At 56.8% G+C, this 19,960-nt stretch overlaps 1 protein-coding gene across 1 annotated transcript; it reads right to left on the bottom strand.

Moving 5' to 3' along the window:
* Nucleotides 1-427: 427 nt before the first annotated feature.
* On the bottom strand, nucleotides 428-16,198 carry CCDC92B (coiled-coil domain containing 92B). The gene is made up of 4 exons (XM_084218871.1): nucleotides 16,065-16,198; nucleotides 11,164-11,317; nucleotides 9,076-9,123; nucleotides 428-7,547 (listed from the first exon to the last, which is right to left on the bottom strand). Exons 1-4 carry the CDS (start codon nucleotides 16,107-16,109, stop codon nucleotides 6,907-6,909), a joined length of 888 nt encoding a protein of 295 aa, XP_084074997.1. The 5' UTR covers nucleotides 16,110-16,198; the 3' UTR covers nucleotides 428-6,906.
* Nucleotides 16,199-19,960: the final 3,762 nt, after the last annotated feature.

Here is a 19,960-nt window from a genome sequence, read left to right as displayed (position 1 = left end):
CCGTGAGCGGCGTGACCCCGCGCCCGGGGGGCACAGCCGGGAGCGGGCTGTGCGGGTCTGTCCGCCCCGCCGGGCGGGCACGGACACGGACACGGGCACGGGCACGGGCACGGACACGGGCACGGACACGGACACGGGCACGGACACGGACACGGGCACGGGCACGGACACGGGCACGGGCACGGACACGGGCACGGCTCGGGGCGTTCGCGGGGCAGAGGAGAGCGGGGTTTGGGCTGGAAGGGACCCCCGGTTCCACTCCCTGCCGTGGGCACGGACACCTTCCCACAGTGCAGACCGCTCCAAGCCCCGCTGTACCCAACAGGTTCTATTTCTTTAAACAGGAGTCTGCAGCCGTGCCGGGAAAGGTTGGGAAAATCTTTAATTGTAACAAATAATGGTTGGTGATAGGTAAAACAAACAAACAAACAAACAAACAAAAACCAAACCAAACAAAACTAACAACAACAAAAAGAATGAAAATTCCAATCAAAACAAAAATTCTAACCAAACAAAGGATGTTATTTAACGCTTGATCTTTGTAACTTTCAAGCCTAACCAACAAGAAGGGATATTTAATCCATGAAACACATAGTAGCTAACAAGCAAGCTGTAAGTGATGTCCATGTGTTAGAAAAACAAACTTTGGGGCTTGACATGATTCAGTGATCTAAGACCTGGGGGAGGAAGTTAACATAGCTTGGGAAGAAGGATATTACCACTAATAATGGACACAAAGAGTGCAGAATTTATGGGCCACAAGGACATTTGGCAGGACTCCCAAGATAAGGAATAACTAATAAAACTGACTCAGTGATTGTGCTGAAATCAGCTCCAAATGGGTAGAAGGTAATTCTCGTAGGGAGGGTCTGTGGCCACCAACCCAGAGACCACTTATGCTAGAAATCAACCGATCCAAAAGAAGAGAAAGACTAATCAGCATGGGAAGCGGGGAACCAATAACGAATACTAATTAATGAGAGAACTATGTAATTTGTAGCCAATGCACACTAATTCCTTTGTTTGCTAAAATGTATAAATTGTTAAAAGTTTTGATAATTGCCATACATGTTAGGTGGAACAATCCCTCATGTACCCGGCGCTGAATAATGTCAACTTTCTAACCAAAGAAACTCATTGGAGAATTTATTTCCCATTTCTCTGTGTCACTGTCCAGTCTGGCCTTGAACACTTCCAAGAATGGGACAGCCCCAGCTTCTCTGTCCCAGGCTCTCCCCAGCCTGACAGGGAACAATTCCTTCCCAACATCCCATCTAACCCTGCCCTCTGGCAGTGGGAAGCCATTCCTCCAGATCCTGATCATGATCCCCCTCTCTCCCTGCAGGCCCCCTGTCAGAACTGGGCTGTCCCTCTGAGGAAGAGCTCTGGGGGAGTGAGGTAGGAGACAGTCCTGGGACAGAGACAGAGATGCTTCTGGTTTGTGGCTGGAGGTCCTGCATTCTGGGGTAGGACAGTACCACCCTGCAGATTTCATTCTCTTTATTAAGAAAAAGGAGTATTACAACAACTTCTAAAGTACAGCTCCATACTCTAGTCTCTGAGTGTTAACACATTCTGAAAAGCACTTGGTTAAAAAGCAAAGTTGACAAGAATATCATCCTGGCAAAAAATGGTGACATGTAGCAAAATGAACATTCAAATGAAGCAGAGCAGTCTCAAAGCTTTGGCATCTGTCCCTCTGCGGCGGCGCTCCCCAGCACGAGGCACAGGCATTTACTGTTCTCACTCAGCTTCGCAAACTCAGCCAAGGACAATATTTTTGCTCCAGCGAAACCACAGCTGCTCTGGGACCGGGGGAGCTGAGACCAGAAGGGCTGCCTTCCTCATCTCTCTGCCTGAGCCCTCCCAGGGGTCCTGGCACAGCTCTGGCCAGACAGAGGTGATGTCCCCACCCCACTGAGGTGACAGTGACCTTACAGACAGGGCTCATCCTTGTGGGCCGAGGGGGCTGCAGCTCAGTGCTGTACCCACAGCACCTGGGCACAAAGGGTCTGCTGCTTCAGACATGCAAAGATTTGGGGCATTCCCAGGGCCTGGTAGTCTAATTCCTGCGATAATTGCAACAGGAAAGAGGAGCTTTCTTGGAAGCTGCAAGATGACTGAAATCTATCGGGAAGAGCCAGGAGGCATAACCACACCCTGGCCAGGGAGGACCAGGCACCGTTTGGGTGTGGGTTGGGTGCACCTCTCACACACCCCGGCAGCTTCACCCCTGTTCCTGCCCGAAGGTGGGAGGAGAGGGAGGGTGAGAGGAAGGGGTTGGATGTGGTGGCAGTACCGAGTGCCACCCTCTGTGTCCTGCCCAGAGGCACCATCCCTCCATGGGGCTGGGACAGCAGCGTCCCTGCAGGGCCAGAGCTGGCAAGGAGGACACAGAGGCAGAAATGGGGCCCTGGGGAGCAAAGGGCAGCTCTGATGGTGAGGGCACACAGTGCTTTGATCCTTGTGCTTTAACTGGCCGTGGTGTCTGGTGGCTCCCCCACAGCTGCTGTGCTCATCGATCCTGAGCTCCTCCTGCTCACCCAGCCAGCACTCGGCACTGCTGATCTCATCCACAGATCTCAGATGCCTGCATGGGGCAACCCAGAGGCATAAGGGAGTTCTCTCCTGTGCTGTTGGCAGCCAGGCGCCGGCAGTGCAAGAGGGTGACAAGAACAGGCGTGCAGCGAGGCGGCTGCAGCGTCACTACGGCTAGACTGGCTCATCGGGGCTGCTGGGACATGAGGGCTGCTGTTCCAGGAAAGGCAGGATGGTGTGGCTTCATTGGGGCAGCAGGAGCCAGTTCACAAGGCTGTACACAAGGACTTTGAAAGGTTCACCTAACCCCCAACAATGAAAGTCCCTTATTGTGCTGCTGATTTACCTTCCCAGTGCGGAGAGCCTGGGGAGAACTTGGGAAAAGCAAAGCAATCCCTTCACACTGCTGGCTCCAGCCACTTCAGGCAGGATGTTTCTTGCTGTGCCACTGCCACCTCTCCTGGGCACCTAGGAAAGAGCACCCCTCAGTCCCTCCAGAGCAGCCATCAGGTGGGCCATGAACCTGGCCTGGCCTGCCGTAAGGCAATTCACAGAAAGCTTCCTTTCCTGGGCCTGGCCCAGGTCAGACTGTCTCAGCACAGAGCCATGCAGCAGTGGGAAGGCTGGGAGCCTAGTGGGGATGGGAAGGACACGGCTGGGAGTGCTTAGAGTAGCCCCAGAAAACACATTCAGAAAATATGGCTTTTTAGTTAACAGGGTCAAGAAGAAGAACTTCCTGACTAATCTGCCCAGGGTTGAACAAGTCCAGAGGAGCACACACCCCATTGCCAGGACTGGCTCTGCCACAGCGAGTGCTGCGGGTGCATCTTCCCACATCCACTGCTCACCTCACAGCTGCTGCAAGGTGCATTTGAGACAGCACTTTCTCAGATAGCATTAGGAAAAATAATAATAAGAGATATTAGCAAACCAAACACATCAAATCCATAAGCCTCTGCAGAGCTACAGAGCGGAAGGGGGTGCAGAGGGGAGCCCGGCTGTTAGTCTGTAGACAGCTCTCGGCACGTGGTGGCTCACACACACAAGACGTTGTTTAACAACCGAGCGTTATTGCTATGCTTCCATTTCCAGTCTAATCATTAAGCTTTACAAGTGAACATCAAACCCTGCCCGTTCCATCGGTGTGGGCGGTTGTGCTCCTCAGTCTGTGCTTTCAGGTGTGCGGCGCGGGTCGGAGCTGTGTGCGCCCTTTGGACTCCCGAGGAGTGCAGAGCACAGACTAATTGCACCTACAGATCCCTGCTACACCTTACAGGCTGAGGGGGAGTCTACGAGAGCCCCCCACTCCAGGACGGGAGGGCAAGCCCTGCCTGGGCCCCAGTGGCTCTCAGGCTCCTGGTGGCTCCAGCAGCCTTCTCAGTAAAAAATAGGAATACTGTCTTTTTGATTTTTTTTTTTTTTTGTTCTCTTCGATCATTTTATATAAATACAAAGGTTAAAATAATTTATCTCAACATTATTTCTATTACAATCATACAGTGTTTTCCCTTCAAAACAAGTGCATGTATGTGTGTGTGTGTATATATATATTTATATATATATATATAAGTGTATATATAGTATCTCTAGAGCTTCCCTCCCCCCTAAGAAAAGCAGCAGTGACTGAAGCAGGTACAGCACGCAAGAGCTGATCCTTCCTGCTCCAAGGCAAATGTGCCCAAGGAAAAGTGCAGGGCTCACCCTGACAACTCATCTCCAAGCACATTACATTGGCATGAAGGGGGGAACTGGGGTGCTGGCTCTCCATCCCTTGGGGAACTCCCCTCGCTGCAGGCGGCTCTGCCAGACCTGCCCAGCTGGGGAGGGACCCGCACGGGGGACTGGAATGAGATCAACTCCTTGAGCAAGCTGCTAATTACTGGTGGAGAGGAAAGGGCCCTGCAGCTCAGACAGGGTTGCTTAATTTACATACTAGGCACTACGGATGATGATTGCTAGGAAGGTATTTACACAGGAGAAGGATCATACTTCTCCCTCCACTTTTCAATGCTCAGTCATAAACACCATGATCTCATGAAGAAGTTTGTAATAAGGATGCAACATACTGGATTGTCTAGGAAGGACAGGAAGGAGCTGTGCACTCCACAGCTGCAGCAACAGCCGAGCACACAGGGACAGGCATCGCCTCTTTCACCCTACCAGAGGAGAGACAAATCTGCAGTAGAACCTCTCAGAACCCGAGAGAAACAGCGATTTCCGGAGGCCAATACCGGCACAACACTCCCAGAACTGTGCCGCTGGAGCCCTGGGGCTGCTCCCCTCACAGACCTCCGCTCCGTGCCCCCGTGGGTGGGTGACAGCAGGGCCCCAGCACGCCCAGGTCCCCCCGGAGCTGGGCCTGGCAGAGCCTGCCTGGGTCACTGTGCAGGGGGAAGCAGGCGGGATGCATCCTGCAGCCTTGCCAGGGAGCTCGGGGCTTTTCTCCTCATGTAACTGCTCCCGGTGCTCAGAGCCCAGCGGGGCGTTACCAGAGCCCCCGTGCTGCCCCGCACCTGCCCAACCTGTGCGGGCAACCTGGGCAGGTGGAGCTCTGCAGGGATGGCCTGTGAGCACCCTGCCGGGCTCCCTGCAGCCTCCCACGGCTGTGACCGTCTGGAAGGAGAACTGGGGGCTCCTGGGGTTCTGCACTGCCGAGGCAGCAGCTCCAGATACCTTGGGGGCTGCAAATATCTCCCACTAGAGCTTCCATGCCCCAGGAGCTGCACACCTGGGCCTGGCTTGAAGCCAGCCTGCTGCCTGAGCACTGTGAGGGGGGCCCTGCCCAGCGTGGCTTTGCTGGGCTCTTTCCCAAACCCAGGGGTGTGTTAGGGACCATGGGAGCAGCTGGGGAGTCCCAACCCTCAGGGGTGCCCTGGGAGAGCACAAGGGGTTTTGCCCTCCAAAGCATGACTAGTTACATAACAGCCAAAGAAAAGGTACAAAAGCCACTAATTTCTGCCCTGCTAGTGCAGCTCATATGCTTTGGGGTTTGTTTTTACTTAAGAGCTGGTTGGCGACTGCTGCTGTCAATCTTATAAAGCATTTTAATAGAGTATATAAATATTGAACTACAAAAATAGACAGCTCTGACTGCATGGGCACACTGAGGGTGAGTGCGGGCAGGCCAAGCCTCGCTAGTCTATGAGGGCGATGTCTTTCAAGAGGTTTCAAACTGAATTGGAAGGAAATAGGGTCTGATGTCACCCTGCAGCTCCCTCCTGCCCACACCAGCCGCGGGGGCAGTGAGGTGCTGCGGGAGGCTGCAGGCAGGGGCCGGTGCCGCACACAGCAGGGTTAAACCTGCCCCTTGAGCTGCCCTGAGCAGCACAGGGCCGGCAGCACCGCAGCAGAGTCACCTTTGCCCTGCCTGGCCGGCAGAGCCCTCCGCTCCTGATGGTGTTTCACAACACCCAGGGAGGGACTGTAAAGCCGACAGTTTGGTGGGAATGGGACAAGGCTGCCCCAGCGGGGCGAAGGCGGCTGTGTATGGCCGCTGTGCTGGGAAGGACGGGGGGCAACGCGAGAGGACCGGGGGCTGCTCAGCCCTCGGCAGCGAGCCCAGACCTGGCTGTGGATGTGACTGAGAACCACAACGCTGGTGCCGAGGAGAGCACAGGGTGCAACCCTGCTCCAGCAGCACGTGGAGCCCGGCTGCAGCGGCCGAGGAGCCACAGAGCGTCCAGCAGGACGACCAATCTCGGCACTTGTCCAGCTGCCTTGTCCGAGTCCTGCGTGCGACCGCGATGAGGGAAAATCCGTGCTGGAGACAGCCAAACTGCTGCACAGGGAGCGTGGCACAGGGCCTGGCCAGCACCGCAGCGCGGTCCTTGTGGAAAGGGATCCCTCCGTCACCCGCAGGATCCACCTCGTTCAGCTGCCTGCGTTCTGGAGAGCCCCGCGGGCGATGCGCCCTGTGCCGGGGATGGCCAGGCTGGGCTCATGCCGCGGGGCCGAGCCATGTGCTGCACCGCCTGTTGCTGCTCTGCCCGCTCCCAGCGCCCCGGGCCAGGGAAAGCAACCCGGCGCCCACTCTGAGGGCAGCAGCAGCAGGAAAAGCTCATTTCAAAAATGCTTCCTCTTCTTTCTTTCTTTTTTCCTCGCAAGCTCCGGACAGGCGCTCGGACGCATCCCCCTCAGAGCCGGGTGCTGGATGCTCCCCCGTGCCGCAGAATTGCCGGTAACATCCCTGGCTCAGACTTTCGGGGACCCTCCCTGGCTGCCGGCGGGCGGGAGGCGCGTGCAGGGCTCCGCTTTCGGCCGCCCCTTCCTCTCCACCGAGGGGATGGGGAAGGAGCCTCGGCCGGCGCCGCCCGGTGCCGCCGGGCTCAGGCCTTTCGGGCCGGTCGGGCCGCGCCGTGCCCTCGCCGCCTACTCCTGGGCCCGGGGGGCGCCGTGGGCACCGGAGCCCTGCCTCTTGCTGGGCTCGCCCTTGGCCGACCTGGCCCTGGCCGCCGGCTCCTGCCGGGGGGGCCGCTGGCCCCGGGAGGCCGCGGCGGCGCCGGCCGCGGCTCGGGGCGGGCCCGGGGGCTCCGGCGGCGGGCGCTGCGGGCCGTGCGGCCGCGGCGTGTAGAGGAACAGCGCCGGGTCGGGCATGGCATCGTGCTCCTCGGGCGCGGGGTCCCTGGCGCCGTCCCCGGGCGGGCGCCGGGCGGCCGCCCTGTGGCCGCGGCGCCGGGGCCGAGCCTCGGCCGGGGGCTGCTCGGGGGGCGGCCGCCCGCCCGCCCGGGGGCCCGGCAGCCGCTGGGCCGTGGCGTGCAGCTGCAGCGAGAGGTAGGCGGCCGCCTCCGTCTGCTTCTGCAGCTCGGTGTCGAGGATGGTGACGCGGTGGCTCCGACGCTTCAGCTCCTCCAGGAACCGGCGCTCCTTGCTGCGGAGGCTGGAGCGCAGCGCAGCCACCAGCGTCTCCTTGTGCTGCAGCTCCTTGCGCAGCTCCAGGTTGTCCTTCTCCTTCTCCTGCAGCTGGGCCTCCATCGCCCGGCACTTCTCCTCCAGCTCACGGTCCAGGACATCTGTGGGTCAAGGCACAGAGGGGTCAGGATGGGGAGCAGGGGCTCAGCCGTACTGGTCCTGCCTGGACTGGGCTGCTGAGCACTCGGTGGTGCCAGCTTGTGCCAGCAGTGCCATTGAGGCTGCTTGGGTGCCTTTTGAGGTCGGGAAAAAACCCCCTGTGAGCTGCCCGAGCACGGGCTCACTGCCAGCGCAGGCACAGGAATCCCGGCATGTGTAACACCCAAACGCGGGGTGACAGCAAAAGGCAGTTTCAGTGGAGGATGTTGTTGCCATGGAACCTGCTGCCTCTACCTTGCTGCAGTTTTAAAATTTCCTTAGGTAAGTAGCTTTTCACCCTAAAAGTGACTTTGAATGTGTGCAGAGGGTATGGGGGAGCACACAGGCTGGAAGAGAAAAGGAAATGGTGCAGGGACACCATCAGCCCAACTTTTGGCCTCAAGCCTTGGGATTCCAAAGCCTGGTCAGTCAGGATGGAGATGCTAATCCACGATTACAGAGGAATTGGGCTGCTCTCAGCAGGGAAGGAGTCACCATCCTGGGACGAGGGAGTGAGTTCTGGGGAATGCTGTCCTGGGGCAGGGTGGCCAGGCAGCTTGAGGAATTCGCAGCTTGGGGCTCTGGAGCCAAGCTCAGTGGGCAGCAGGAGGGCTGAGGACTCCTGACCCCAGCCCTGGCTGCCTGCTCCAGCACCCAGCCCTTGGCAGGGCGCAGGCTGGCACCTGCCCACGCTCCCAGGCCTGCCCAGGCCTGCTCCCATCCTCTGCAATAATCTGCTTTTTATGATGTGATTGGCAACCACTTACAGCCTCAGCTCCTCAGTGATTCTGCAGCTTTATAATGAGGTCTTAGGGAGGCAGTTGCAGGCAGTAATTATTGCATGAATGGCACTAGAAGAGCAATCATTTGATGGCATCGTAAATGAGGTGCTGCCCCATAAATGTGGCAAAGTAATTGTGCAGCTCTAAAAGGCTGAAGGATGGGCAGGCACCGTGGATGAGACTCGCTGCATTGTGGCTGGTGACACCCCGATGGCAGCCGGTGGGTTGGGCACCAGGCCCTCTGCCAGCAAAGCCCTGGGGTGCAGAGAAGGGACCCTGGCTCCAAGGGAGGAGCTGGGAGTTTGGAATTGCCATGGAGCCAGCCATGGCACTGCCAAGGACCCCCGCTGGCCCCAGTGAGAGCAGCCCACACCCGCCCTGGGACTGGCTGCCCTGGCACTGAGGACAGAGCACAGGCTGGGGCTCGGTGCCAGGGACCGTGCCCAGGCAGCGCCAGGGAGGAGCTCCAGTTTCATCTGTGGGCAGAGGAGGAGAGGAGCCAGGCTGCCCCCAGAGCAGCCTCTGCCGGCCGCGGGGCTCCCGGGCAGCACCAGCAGGCTGTGCACCCTGCCTTCCCAGTCTGCCCTCAGCCCCACTGCCCCCTCAGGCAAGGTCCCTGTGCCCTCCCTGCTGATGGGGCCCTCTGGCCGCAGGCTCTTCTGCACCACACCTGCTCCCCCTTGTCCTGTGCCCAAAGCTGTGCTCTTACCTTGTTGGCGGGCCTCCAGCTCCTTCATTTCCAGGTCATGGGTGAGCTCTGGAAGAGAAATCCAGCAGGACTGAGGAGGAGTGTCCCACCCATTCTGTGCTCCCCATCACTTCCTCTTCTCTCTTTGGGGCGCTGGACATCACTGTGGCTGCAGTGATATCTCTGCCCAGCCTCCATGGGAGTGTGGCCATCTTGGAGCACCAGCCACAGGCTGAGCTAAAAATAGGCAATACTGGCAATTTATATGTTATTAAGGAGTCTCATGGCCAAGACATTGTCCACGGGACGCTCCTCTGCCTTTCCTTTTTTTAAAAGAGTTGCTGAACCATTTTCAGTGCTGTAAACCAGAACAAAGAGCAGAGCAATGGATTGAAAATAGACCAAAGTGTAAGCTGCCACCCAAAGCATTTCATAATTTACTGCTCCAGGCTGATCACTGCCTCTGCACGTGACACAAACAGGGACAGCCTCGTCCCAGCACGATGTGCCTGCAGAAGGATGCTGCCCTGTTCCAGGGCAACATGGAGCATTCAAATCCCTTCCAAATCTCAGGAGCTGCAGCGCCTACCTGCCTGCTCAGCCCCAACATGCTGCCTCCTCTCTGCTGCCCTTTGCCTGCTTGCTGTCTAGCCCCAGGCTACAGCACTAGGTCACAAAGTTCAGCTCAGGGACCTTCTGGAGTTCACTTTACCCTGCACTCTTACAGACAGTCCCTTTTGAATTAATTATCACAGCCCACCCAACCACTAACAGCCCTGAGCAGAGGAAGAGAGTGCTAGCAGCAGCATTCAGCTGTTTGGAGGCTATTTTTTCCCTGGAAAATGAGTTCAAATGGTTAATCTTTGCCCTACATTTTTCTTTTAATCTGCTTTTGTGTTGACTCTAATCCTCATCACTGCCACCTTCTGAAACCGAACCCTTGTCTCAGGCTGCTCTGCCTGTCTGTCTTGGAAACAAATCTGTAGTGAGGAGGCAGAAGTACCTGCGACCGTAATGCAGTTTCTGGAAAGCGTTCAGCACACTCGACTGCCCCGGTGGGAATCAATGGCCATTGTTGTGTTATTTTTCTGAAGCTAAAATAATAGGTTTGGAGTCTCAGATATATTTCAAATGAAAACCAAAGCAGTTGCCTATTTCCAAAGACATCATCCTGCTGAGCAAGTGCAGGGATGATGCACAGCCTGGGGTCCCAGTTTCTGTGCTGGAGCTGGGAGGTGAGTGCTGATCTGCTTCAGTACCATCCCCATGACCCCTGAGAGGCAGCTGAGAACCACCTCTGTGGGAGGGAGAGCCTTTCCCACAGGGATAGCTCAGGTAGACGAAGAAGACAGTGAAAAAATCGGAAACAACAGTGCCAGGGCAGCAGGCAAGGCTCCACAGGGCCACATTGAAGAAAAACTGACTTAAAGACTCTACTCTCCTCCTGCAAACAGCTCCCCAGATACTGACACTCAAATTCAGGAAAGGCTCCTTAAAACTGCCCAGGGGTTGCCTGGCACTCCTGGCAGAAGCACACACCTCACCCATGAGGACAGGACCCCTCTGGTCAGGTACAGCTGTCCTTGGGTCACAGTGGGAAGGGGAGATCACCCGTGAAGTGGGCTCATTTCAGCCCCAAGTTTGATTTAGGCAGGAGAACCCCACTGTTTTGCCTGCCTGAAGAGGCCATAGATGAAACCATTAAAACAATGAAACAGAACACCAAGAGCTCAGAAAGGATGGGGAAAAATAGCCAATTTTATCAGTGCAGACGTTTCTTGGTTTCCCAGGAACCTGGGAGAATGGGAGGCTGGAAGACAAGGAGTAATTAGCTATGGCTGAATTATTGATGAGAGCAGCAGCACAAGTTGGAATGAGTTCCAGTGATGGCAGAAGGCTGGGCAGCCATCACTGCTGCAGGGGTGGCTGGAGGGGAGTGTGACCCTGCTGCAGCGGGGGGCAGCTGTGCAGGGCGCCGAGCCTCGCGCTGCAGCCTGGCACTCGCCTCCTCTGTGACCTGCCCAGCACCTCTGTGAGCACCCCAGCAGGAGCCTTCCTGCCCCAGGAGCTCCGTGAGCTCCCACCCACCGTGGCCGCCCCAGCGCTCACCTGAGCAGTGCTTCTGCAAGCGGAGGATCTCCAGGTGCAGGTCATGGAGCAGCTCCATCTGCTCCTTCTTCAGGAAAGCGATGTGCCGCTGCACGCTCTGGATCTGGTGCTCCAGGGACACGGTCTCCATCGCAACCAAATTCACAGTCCAGGCCTGCAGGGCGTGGAGATGGCTGGTGATCAAACGTGCAGCAGTGTGCTGGGCTTGTGAGCCCCAGCCCCGGAGCCCTTGTGAAGGGCAGGGCCCCTCACAGAGGCGCAGGGTGGTGCCTTCTCTCCTCAGCCCTCTCCACGGGGACTGGGGCTGTGGGCAAAGCCAGCCCTGCTCAGCTGATGGCCAGGGAATGGCCTCAGCCCTCTCACCTTCCAGTGCCTCTGGGGCTGGCTCCTGTCCTGCCTGCTCTGAGACTGCACAGGCAGGAAATCCTGCTGCATGAACCCTGGCATCACAGCATGCATGTCTGTTCTGAATTTGGCCCTAGGAAGTACTTTATCACTGAGTAGGATGCATCTGGGACAGGATTGCTCCTTGTCGTCCCCAGGTGGGAGTTGCACCAGAGACGATTTTGGCTCTCACTTGACAAGCCCCACATTACACAGCAGCAACTGCAGCGAGCGATCCAGCACATGAAAAATACAGTATTCTCTGTCTTACCCGATCAGCACTGCATGGCTAGGAGAGTCACGTTGTCTTCCAGGAGAAGGAACATCTTCCCTGGTAATTTACCTGGCAGAGAAGAGCTGCTGGCAGGCTGTGCCAGGCAGCCGAGCTGGCTGGGCTGGGGGTCCATCCCTACGTCATCAGTGGCCATGGCAAAGCAGCTGCAAAAGCTGCCCACCTGTGCTGCTGCACAGAGAGAAAAATAGCCCCTTTATCCCAGAAAATACCATTTTGTGGTGTGTGGAATCTGTCCTTCCTCCCTACGCGCAGTTCAGAAGGAGGGAAGCTACAGCAAAACAAGGTAACCTGGCAGAGTGGCTGGACTCAACGACCTGAGAGGTTTTTCCAGCCTAAATGATTCTATGGGGAAATGCTGTGCCCCAAGCCTGAGGGATAGAGTGCATCATCCTGTCCCTGGGCAGCTGCTTCCCACATCTGACTCCAGTTTTCTCTCTACAGAAACTGCAGAACCAAGCGAGCACTGTGGCTCACTGTTCCAGCACCCCTGGCATGGTCACATAGGGCATTTTGCAATTCCTGCCCCCGGAATGCATTTAAGATCAATCCCTCAGTAAGTGGTCTTGGCAGTGCCCCAAGGTCAAAGCTTTGTTCCTGCTCTGTAGATCTGTGACAACTCTACAGTAAGGTCTCCTGTATTTGATGAGGTGTAGGGTGCAGGCTGGTTTGGGACAGCTAAGCACCCAACCTGCTGGTAAGGAAATGATCCGAAGTGCATTGTCCTGTAGTTGTCCTTATGGAAGGTGTCAAACCCAGCTCTGCCAGGGGGCTGGGGCTGGCCAGGCCATCCTCCTCGGAGGGCCATATGTCCTGATGCCAGTGCAAGAGTTATGGGAGTTATCTGGCATCTGCCAGAGACCAGGAATGCAAACCACACCATGGGTACATCCTCCTGCCAGCCCTGGCCATGGTGGGCTGAGCTTCTTGATGGGAGTTGTGTTCCTCATCTCAGGAAACATCAGAAAGTAGGTTGGCCAAAGCCCAGGGGAGACATACTGCTATTTTCAAGCACTTTGTTCTGTCTAGTAGAAATGTCTTTAGTAGAAATGGCTGCAAATTTTCCATTGAACTTTCGTTTCTCCCCTTAAGTAGGAAATTGCTCTTTTTTTTTTTTAACTAATGAAAATGTTTTCCTGTAAAAATAGTTGATAGATTTCAAGGTGCAAAAAAAGTCAAAGAAAAAAAAAATCTGGACTTGAGATCTGTTTGTTGTCTCTGATTTGGAAGCAAAGAGCCTTCATAATTTACCTGTGTATGCGGGAAGAGAAGTCTGTCTCCAGAATTGCAATGGGAAATCCTTAGTGGGTTTGAGTCAGCCTTGCCTGTCCAACATGACTTTCATGTTTTCTCTTGAGAAGCAGCTCTCAGCTTGTGGCAGGAACATCTGAAGCCCTACATGAGGGAGCGAGCACCTTGTTTTTTTAGCCATGAACCTCCCACCAGTAGTAAGGGCATGGAGCAAGGCAGGAGTGGGACACAGAGGCAAGCAGGGCAGGAGCTGCCTTCATTAGAAATGAGGACAATGATGGAAACAGTTGTGCTGTTGCCCAAGAGCAGTGAGGGTAAGAGCTCTCCAGAGATTCCAGGGACCCGAGGCTTCTTCTGTTCACCATTTGCAGCCCCATGGGAGGGCCGTGTTGTCCCCTCTGCAGGTCACACAGCTCTGCCTCACAGGTGATGATGCAAGAGCCAGAGCTGTTAAGGATGATATAATCTCCTCCTCAGGCTTCAGTAACATCAGTGTTGGAGTGTCCCTAACTTTACCTGAGGGCAATAGATGAACATTTGCGTCACTGGGGCAGTGTCCACCTTTTACCCCAAAGGAGTTCAGAACCTAACTCTCAACAGCTGGTATCCTCCCTCCAATGCTCCTGAAGGCAAGTGGGATTGCAGCAGCATCCTAAGCCTTTAGTTTGATGTGTGCCTTCTGTCATTTCACACAGTTTCATCCTGGGCAGTGTTGGGAGTTAATAAGGATTAGCTGCTGCTGCTGGCTGATTTAACACTTACAGGGTCACAAGCTCCCAGCTGGTAACACCAGAACTCCCTGCGCCAGGGCTTCAGAACACCCACAATGGTGATGACCACAAGCCTGTGCAGTGAACCATGGCAGGAACTTTCACCCCGTGCCACAGGCAGGAGAGCCCAAAGCGTGGTGAGTGGGGCTGTCCTTGCCACTGGCTCCTCCTGCCCCAGCTGGGTGAGTGGCTCCCAAAAGGATGGTTGTACTGCAGCGAGTAGGGACTCAGTTGGTGCCCCCACTCTGATCCCTCCCTTGCTGCTGTAGCCATTACTTCTCCTTTCCAGACTAGTTCTAAGATCCCGAGCCGGCCGGTGGTGGAAGCTCTCACAGTGACTGTGTACTCTGATTTTGATGAGTTACGTATGAGGTTACAGCCTTAGAAAACAATGTCATTCATAATAAAAGCCAAGAGTAAGTGATAGTAGTCCTCTTTAGCGTGAAGGATGCTCTGTGCCCTTGTGCTTCTGAGAGTTGTACATGTGCACACACAGCAGCAAAGGAGGCAGCAGTCAGCTGAGCAGTGTGGCTTGCCCCTATTCAAAGGTGACACCTACAGCCTGAGCTGGCCCCTGCTCCTTGCAGAGCTCTGGCTAAACAGCTCTCTCCAGTTTTGGGGACTGGACATCCACAGGCTTTGCTCCACCACTGAGAGCTTTCCAGGAACGAGGGTCCCTTGCTGATCCCCCAAGATTTTGAGCACAGAATGATGAGGTGGCACTGGGCTCAGCCCCCTTCAGTTCTTCATGGGGAGTGACTGTGGGCATGGTCTCAACTGCTGAGCCTTCCTGTGCACTTGCCTCTAAAACATGTTTTTTTTCCACACTTCTTGTCCTTTCACTATGCAACTGTGACCTTTGGCACAAGAATATTGGGAGTCCTGATCTCAGCTACTTCTTTCAAAGTGCTGGTGGAAAACCCCAATGAAATTTACAATTTCATCCCAGTTTATCAAATTCTTATTTCACAAACCAAAATGACTGAAGCAGCCTCTTGGAGCAGCTACAATGACCAATTTAGTTGCAAGTCTATCAAGAGCTGATTTCCTTTGCATAGACAGGTTGATTGAGAGTTTGGTTCCAGGACAAAACTCTGCTTAAGTCTGCTGTTCAATGTAAATCAGAATCCCAAAGGTGTGACCCAAGAAAAACCCTCCATCCCAATCATGCATCTGAAAGGGAGATGCAGTATTGCATATCTGTGTGCCTCTGTACACACACCATGGTCGCACCGTGGTCTGGCCCTTATCTGTGATTATTATTCCCCATAAATGGCAAATTAGCTGGGAGTCAGGGGTCATGAGGTTTGCAGGAACAGGTCGATAATTTGTCCTGCTGTGGCTGCCAGCAACCCCTTCTCCATCACATTGAAACATACACAGGAATATCACTGATACACACTAGAAATCCATAGTGCTTGGTATTTACAGCTCAAATATAAACTGCAGCAGTGCCACTAAGCTAGTGTATCTTTAAATGTAGGGAAATCAGGCAAGCAGGAAGCTCAGAAACTTGCAGAAGGTCACAGAGGCAGTGGTGATGCCAGGAATAGAAACCAGAGGTGAAATCCTGGCCTTGGAAAAGTCAGTGGGAAACCTTCCCTGATCTCAGCAGAGGCAGAATTACACTTGGAGCGCCCTTTGCTATTCATTATCTGCCAGTATCTATTTACAGATAAAATCAATACAGATGGTGATTATAAATTATTGTTTCTTGCAATTCTCCGAGCACAATCGCCTGAGGAAAAGCCCCGGTGACGCTTGTTAGGGGGCTGCGGAGGCTGAAGGCAAGTCCGTGCTTTCTCCCCCCGGCTCCGAGGGAATTCGCTATGGATCCAGCTCAGCTCCGGCAGCGGAACCGGGCCCTCCCCGCCGCTCCGGGGCCAATCCTCCTCCCGGCGGGGTAACCCGCGGTGCCGCCCGCACGCTGGGGCTGGGCAGCGGCGCTGCCCGGTGCCGGCGCCGCGCTCCGCAGCGGGCGGCAGAGCCCGCCGGGCTCGGGGGGGCCGCGGGGACCGAGCGCCGGCACAGCCGCTGCGGCGGGGCACCACGGCGCCGGCGGGGTCACGCACCGGGAGAGGCAACTCCTAGAACGGGCACGGCGGGGCGGCGGGCAACTTGCGCGGGGCCGGCCCGCAGCCCCGGGACCCCGCCCGCCCCGCAGCCCGGCCCGCCCGCCCCGCCGCCCGCGGCCGGTGCCTTACCTGGGGGGAGCGGCGGGGCCCCAAGGGGCGCCCGCTGGGCGTCATGGGGCGGCGGGGCCGGGGCCGGGGCCGGGGCCGGGCCGGGGCCGCGCCGGCTCCCGCGCTGCCCGCGCTGCCTGCGGCGGCCCCGCCTCGCCCGGCCCGGCCCCGCCGCCCGTAAACAGGCGGCAACGTGACCGGAACTGGGGAGCTCCGCCGGGGCGGGCGGCGGCGGCGCGGGCACAGACCCTGCCCCGGGGCCGGGCCGCGGCGAGCCGCTGCCGGGGCAGACGCATCGGGCTGGGGCGCCGCTCCCCGAGGCCCTTGGCGAAGCGGGGCTCAGCTGCCCGGGACTCTCGGGGCCCCGCTCCCCTGGGGCCTCGCTGTGGCCGGGTCCCGCTCCTCGAGGGTCTCGGGGTGCCGCTCCCCGGGACCTTCGGCGCGGCCGGGGTTCCGCTCCCCGCCGCTCCCCGCCGCTCCCCGCCGCTGTCCGCGGTGCTGAAGCCCGAGGCCGAAACTGCCCCGCGGGTCCCGCGGCCGCCGCCCGCTCAGTCCCGGGCGCGGGGACCCCCGAGCAGCCCCGGAGGTCAGAGCGGGGACTCTGTGTCTGCGGGGAAGGCGGCGGCCGTGTGTCCCTGCGGGGGCCGCAATGCCACCGCCGCTCGGGGGGATGCGACTCAAATGCGGCCCGGTACCAGCTGCAGCTGGGAAACCGGTCTGTCAAGACAGCGGAGCAGTGGTCAGAGAGATGGTGACAAAAACTTGTTTACTCGAGTGGTTACTGATTTTTCATGCCTTTTGTTTGTGGTGCCCGGACCAGCTGGGGCTTCACATTGAAGGATGACTCAATCCTTTGCGCCTCTGCTCCGGCAGGGAGGCTGGGATGTGGTGGCCTGTTCCATGCTGCGCGGCAGTGACGGCACAGCAAAATGGTAGCGTCCTCCCCGTCAGCTGACAGTCTGCTGATTCCCGTTCCCTTAAACCCAAATGTGCCTAGAGAGTGCCATGCTCCCGCTCAGATGCTGAATCGTGCTGCTGACTCCTGTTAAAACTGCTGCAATCCTGCTTATCCCGGTGTGCAGCCAGCACACAGGGGAGTTGTAGGGGAGCTCACAGACCGTGGTCTGTGGTATCATTCTGCTATCCCACATCCTTCCCTCCCCTTGAATGCTTCCGGGCTCTGGGTGAGGGTTGGTGCTCCACAGATCCAGCGAGGGTGTGCTGTGGCCAATAGACTGCCCTGTGCCTGCAGCAAAGCACATGCTCCAGGTGTGATACAGAAGGTTTGTGACATCTCTGCACAGTAACAGCCAGGGACTGGACCCTCACCTGATGCACAGTGCTGGGGTCCAGCCTGGCCTGCTTCTGGTGGTTGAGAAAGGCTGGGCTTGGTGTTAGGGCTCATCTATGGAGACTAAGTTTAGTTCACACAAAGAAAGAAATCGTTGAATCAGGAGAAAAGATGAGCAGTGTGCTCTGAAGGTCTGTACGTGCACACACAAGAAGCTCATTTGCAATAAGTTATTCAGACGGATCTGCTTGCAGCCCCAGACAGCACAATGGAGAGCTTCAGGGCCTCCCAGTGCTCACCCAGTCATGCCAACTTTGTGGGCTCCTCTCAACTTGTGTTCTCTGAAAAATGAGTTCTAGAAATGAGAAATTGTTAAGGGATCACAGATGCCTGTGCGAAGGGGGAGAGTGCAGCTGTTCTTGTTCAAAGCAGCACTGTCTCACGTGGAGCCCCCCTCGCCCGTTTGTGACCCTCAGGTCAACGCTTGCCAAGGGGTCACTTGTCCCTCTCAGGGCAGTGTGCCATGTTTGGGGGGTGTGGATGTTTTTAACGTCTCCTTGTGTCTTCCCCTAACTTGTGTGCTAACTTGAGGAGCAGCGAGCTAGAGACAGGAGGTGGGGGGAGGAGAGGGGGGGAAAGTCTGAGTGCATCGTGTTTCACAAGGTTTGTACAATTTTCATTGATTTTCCACTGGATAAAAGACAAGCCTGCAAAGAGTCAAGGTCAGGCACTCAGGGACAGAGAGCTGCTGTGTGAATGAGGTCATCGCTCCGGGATGCAGCCTGCCGGCGGGACAGCAGCAGAGCACCGCGCATCCTCCGCACCCAGCACAGCGCAGGAAATGTCGGCTGCCTCCACAGCCATCATCTGGCAACTTGGGGTCACTCTGCTGCACACAGGCTGCTCACGTTTCCCATCACCAGCTCCAAAATTTACTGGTTTCACTGGCAGCTTTTTTGAGCAGGACACGACATGGCAGTCCCTTTGCTGGTGCTTCCAGCCACCGCGATGTCCTGCACTGCAACTATGCTGCATCTCTTCCCTGCTCCCTGCTTCCTCCAAGAAACAGGAGTTCCTGCTCAAGCAAGTCTGAGGTTACAATCCAGTGAGGCAAAAATGGCAGGAATACCAGTTCAGGAGGAACTGGGGGTCCCTGCTGCCGCTTCAGATGCGTGACTAAGCTCCAGAGCCTGCTGGGCAGAGGCAGTCAGCTCCTTGCCTGTTATACCCCAGCTTGGAGACATCTCACTGCCATGTGCCTCTGTGAGAGCGCTGGCAGCCCCTGCTCAGCGGACCCACGGGGCAGCAGACGTGGGGAGACACACCAAGTGCCCCAGCCCTGGGTTCTGCTGCAGCAACGTGGCTTCTCCCCTGGTCCGAGGCTGGGGGAGACGGGGGGATGCAGGATGGGGCGTGTGGGGATGTGAGGATGTGGGGATGAAGTCTGCGGGATGCGAAGCCGTGGGGTGAGAGATGCGGGATGCGGGCACTGCGGATGGGGCTGCGGGCGGCAGCTCTTCCGATCGGGGCTGGGCTCGGCCCCGCCGCTGCTGCTGCTCCGTGCCGGCACTGACCTCTAGTGGCACCGGCACCGGCACCGGCAGCGGCACCGGCGGACGGCGGCACCGGCTGCGGTAAGGATAAATGGTACCGGCACCAGCACCCGTACAGGCAGCACCCGTGCGTCTATGTGTGCATGTGCATGCATGTGTGTGTGTGCGTGTGCATGCATGCATGTGTGTGTGTGCGTGTGCATGCATGTGTGTGCATGTGCATGCATATGTGTGTGCATGTGCATGCATGTGTGCGTGTGCATGCCTGTGTGTGTGTGTGCGTGTGTATGAGTGTGTAGGTGTGTTTGTGTGTGTGTGCTTGTGTGTGTCCGTGTGTCCATGTCCCTGGCTCAGGGCCGTGCCAGGCTGCGTTCCCACGGTGGCTGTGCTGGACACCCCGCCGCCAGGGCTGGGCAGGTGGGGGGCGGCTGGGGGAGGGCCGGGCAGGGCCAGGGCCGTGCTGCCCTGCAGGGGCAAGGGGTGCTGGGCACCACGGCCTCCTTCTGTCCTCAGAGGTCCCCAAGTCTCGCTCCGTGCTGCAGTCAGCGGGCAGGGACATGACAGGACATGACGTGGCAGTCCCCAGAAGCAGCCCAGGCAGCACCTGGGGCTGCTTCTGCCACCATCTCCCCTTCCTGGGGCTGCCAGAGCACCTGAGGGATGGAGCCTCTGCCGGCAGGTCTGGATGTGGCCAAGGGCCTGTGCTGGGTAAACCCAGGTCCCTTCAGCGGTGACTGATTCCTGGAACAAACAGCTGATTCCCAATGGGAGCTGCATCCCATGTGCACTGGAGTTAGCCTGAGCCCTGTCCCTTCCAGGGTGGCTACAGAGTGCTTTGAGACAAGAGCTTTCCCTCACCTCCCCCGAGTTAATTATTAGGGGGATTTTTTCATTTAATTTATAAATGAGTTTAACTTTGCCTCAGATATTATTTTTCACCCTAATTGAAATGTAGTATGTGTGTGCCTTCTAATCACTTTGAAGAAACTAATAAGAAGCTCCTTAAAGTCTAAAGGCTAAAAGCTGGAGGATTTTAATAAATTTAACATTAGCTTAACATTTCCACAGGGATT

The sequence above is a fragment of the Fringilla coelebs genome, assembly GCF_963513975.1.
Source record: "Fringilla coelebs genome assembly, chromosome: 20".
NCBI classification, from domain to species: Eukaryota; Metazoa; Chordata; class Aves; order Passeriformes; family Fringillidae; genus Fringilla; species Fringilla coelebs.
This window is presented reverse-complemented; position numbering and strand designations above follow the sequence as displayed.

Excerpts from the sequence above, each read along its gene's own strand:
- CCDC92B (XM_084218871.1), bottom strand. The coding sequence starts at position 16,109 with ATGACGCCCAGCGGGCGCCCCTTGGGGCCCCGCCGCTCCCCCCAG. Across the intron at positions 11,318-16,064 it reads GGCCCCGCCGCTCCCCCCAG|GCCTGGACTGTGAATTTGGT; the intron begins GTAAGGCACCGG and ends CACGCCCTGCAG. Across the intron at positions 7,548-9,075 it reads GCTGGAGGCCCGCCAACAAG|ATGTCCTGGACCGTGAGCTG; the intron begins GTAAGAGCACAG and ends CTTGACCCACAG.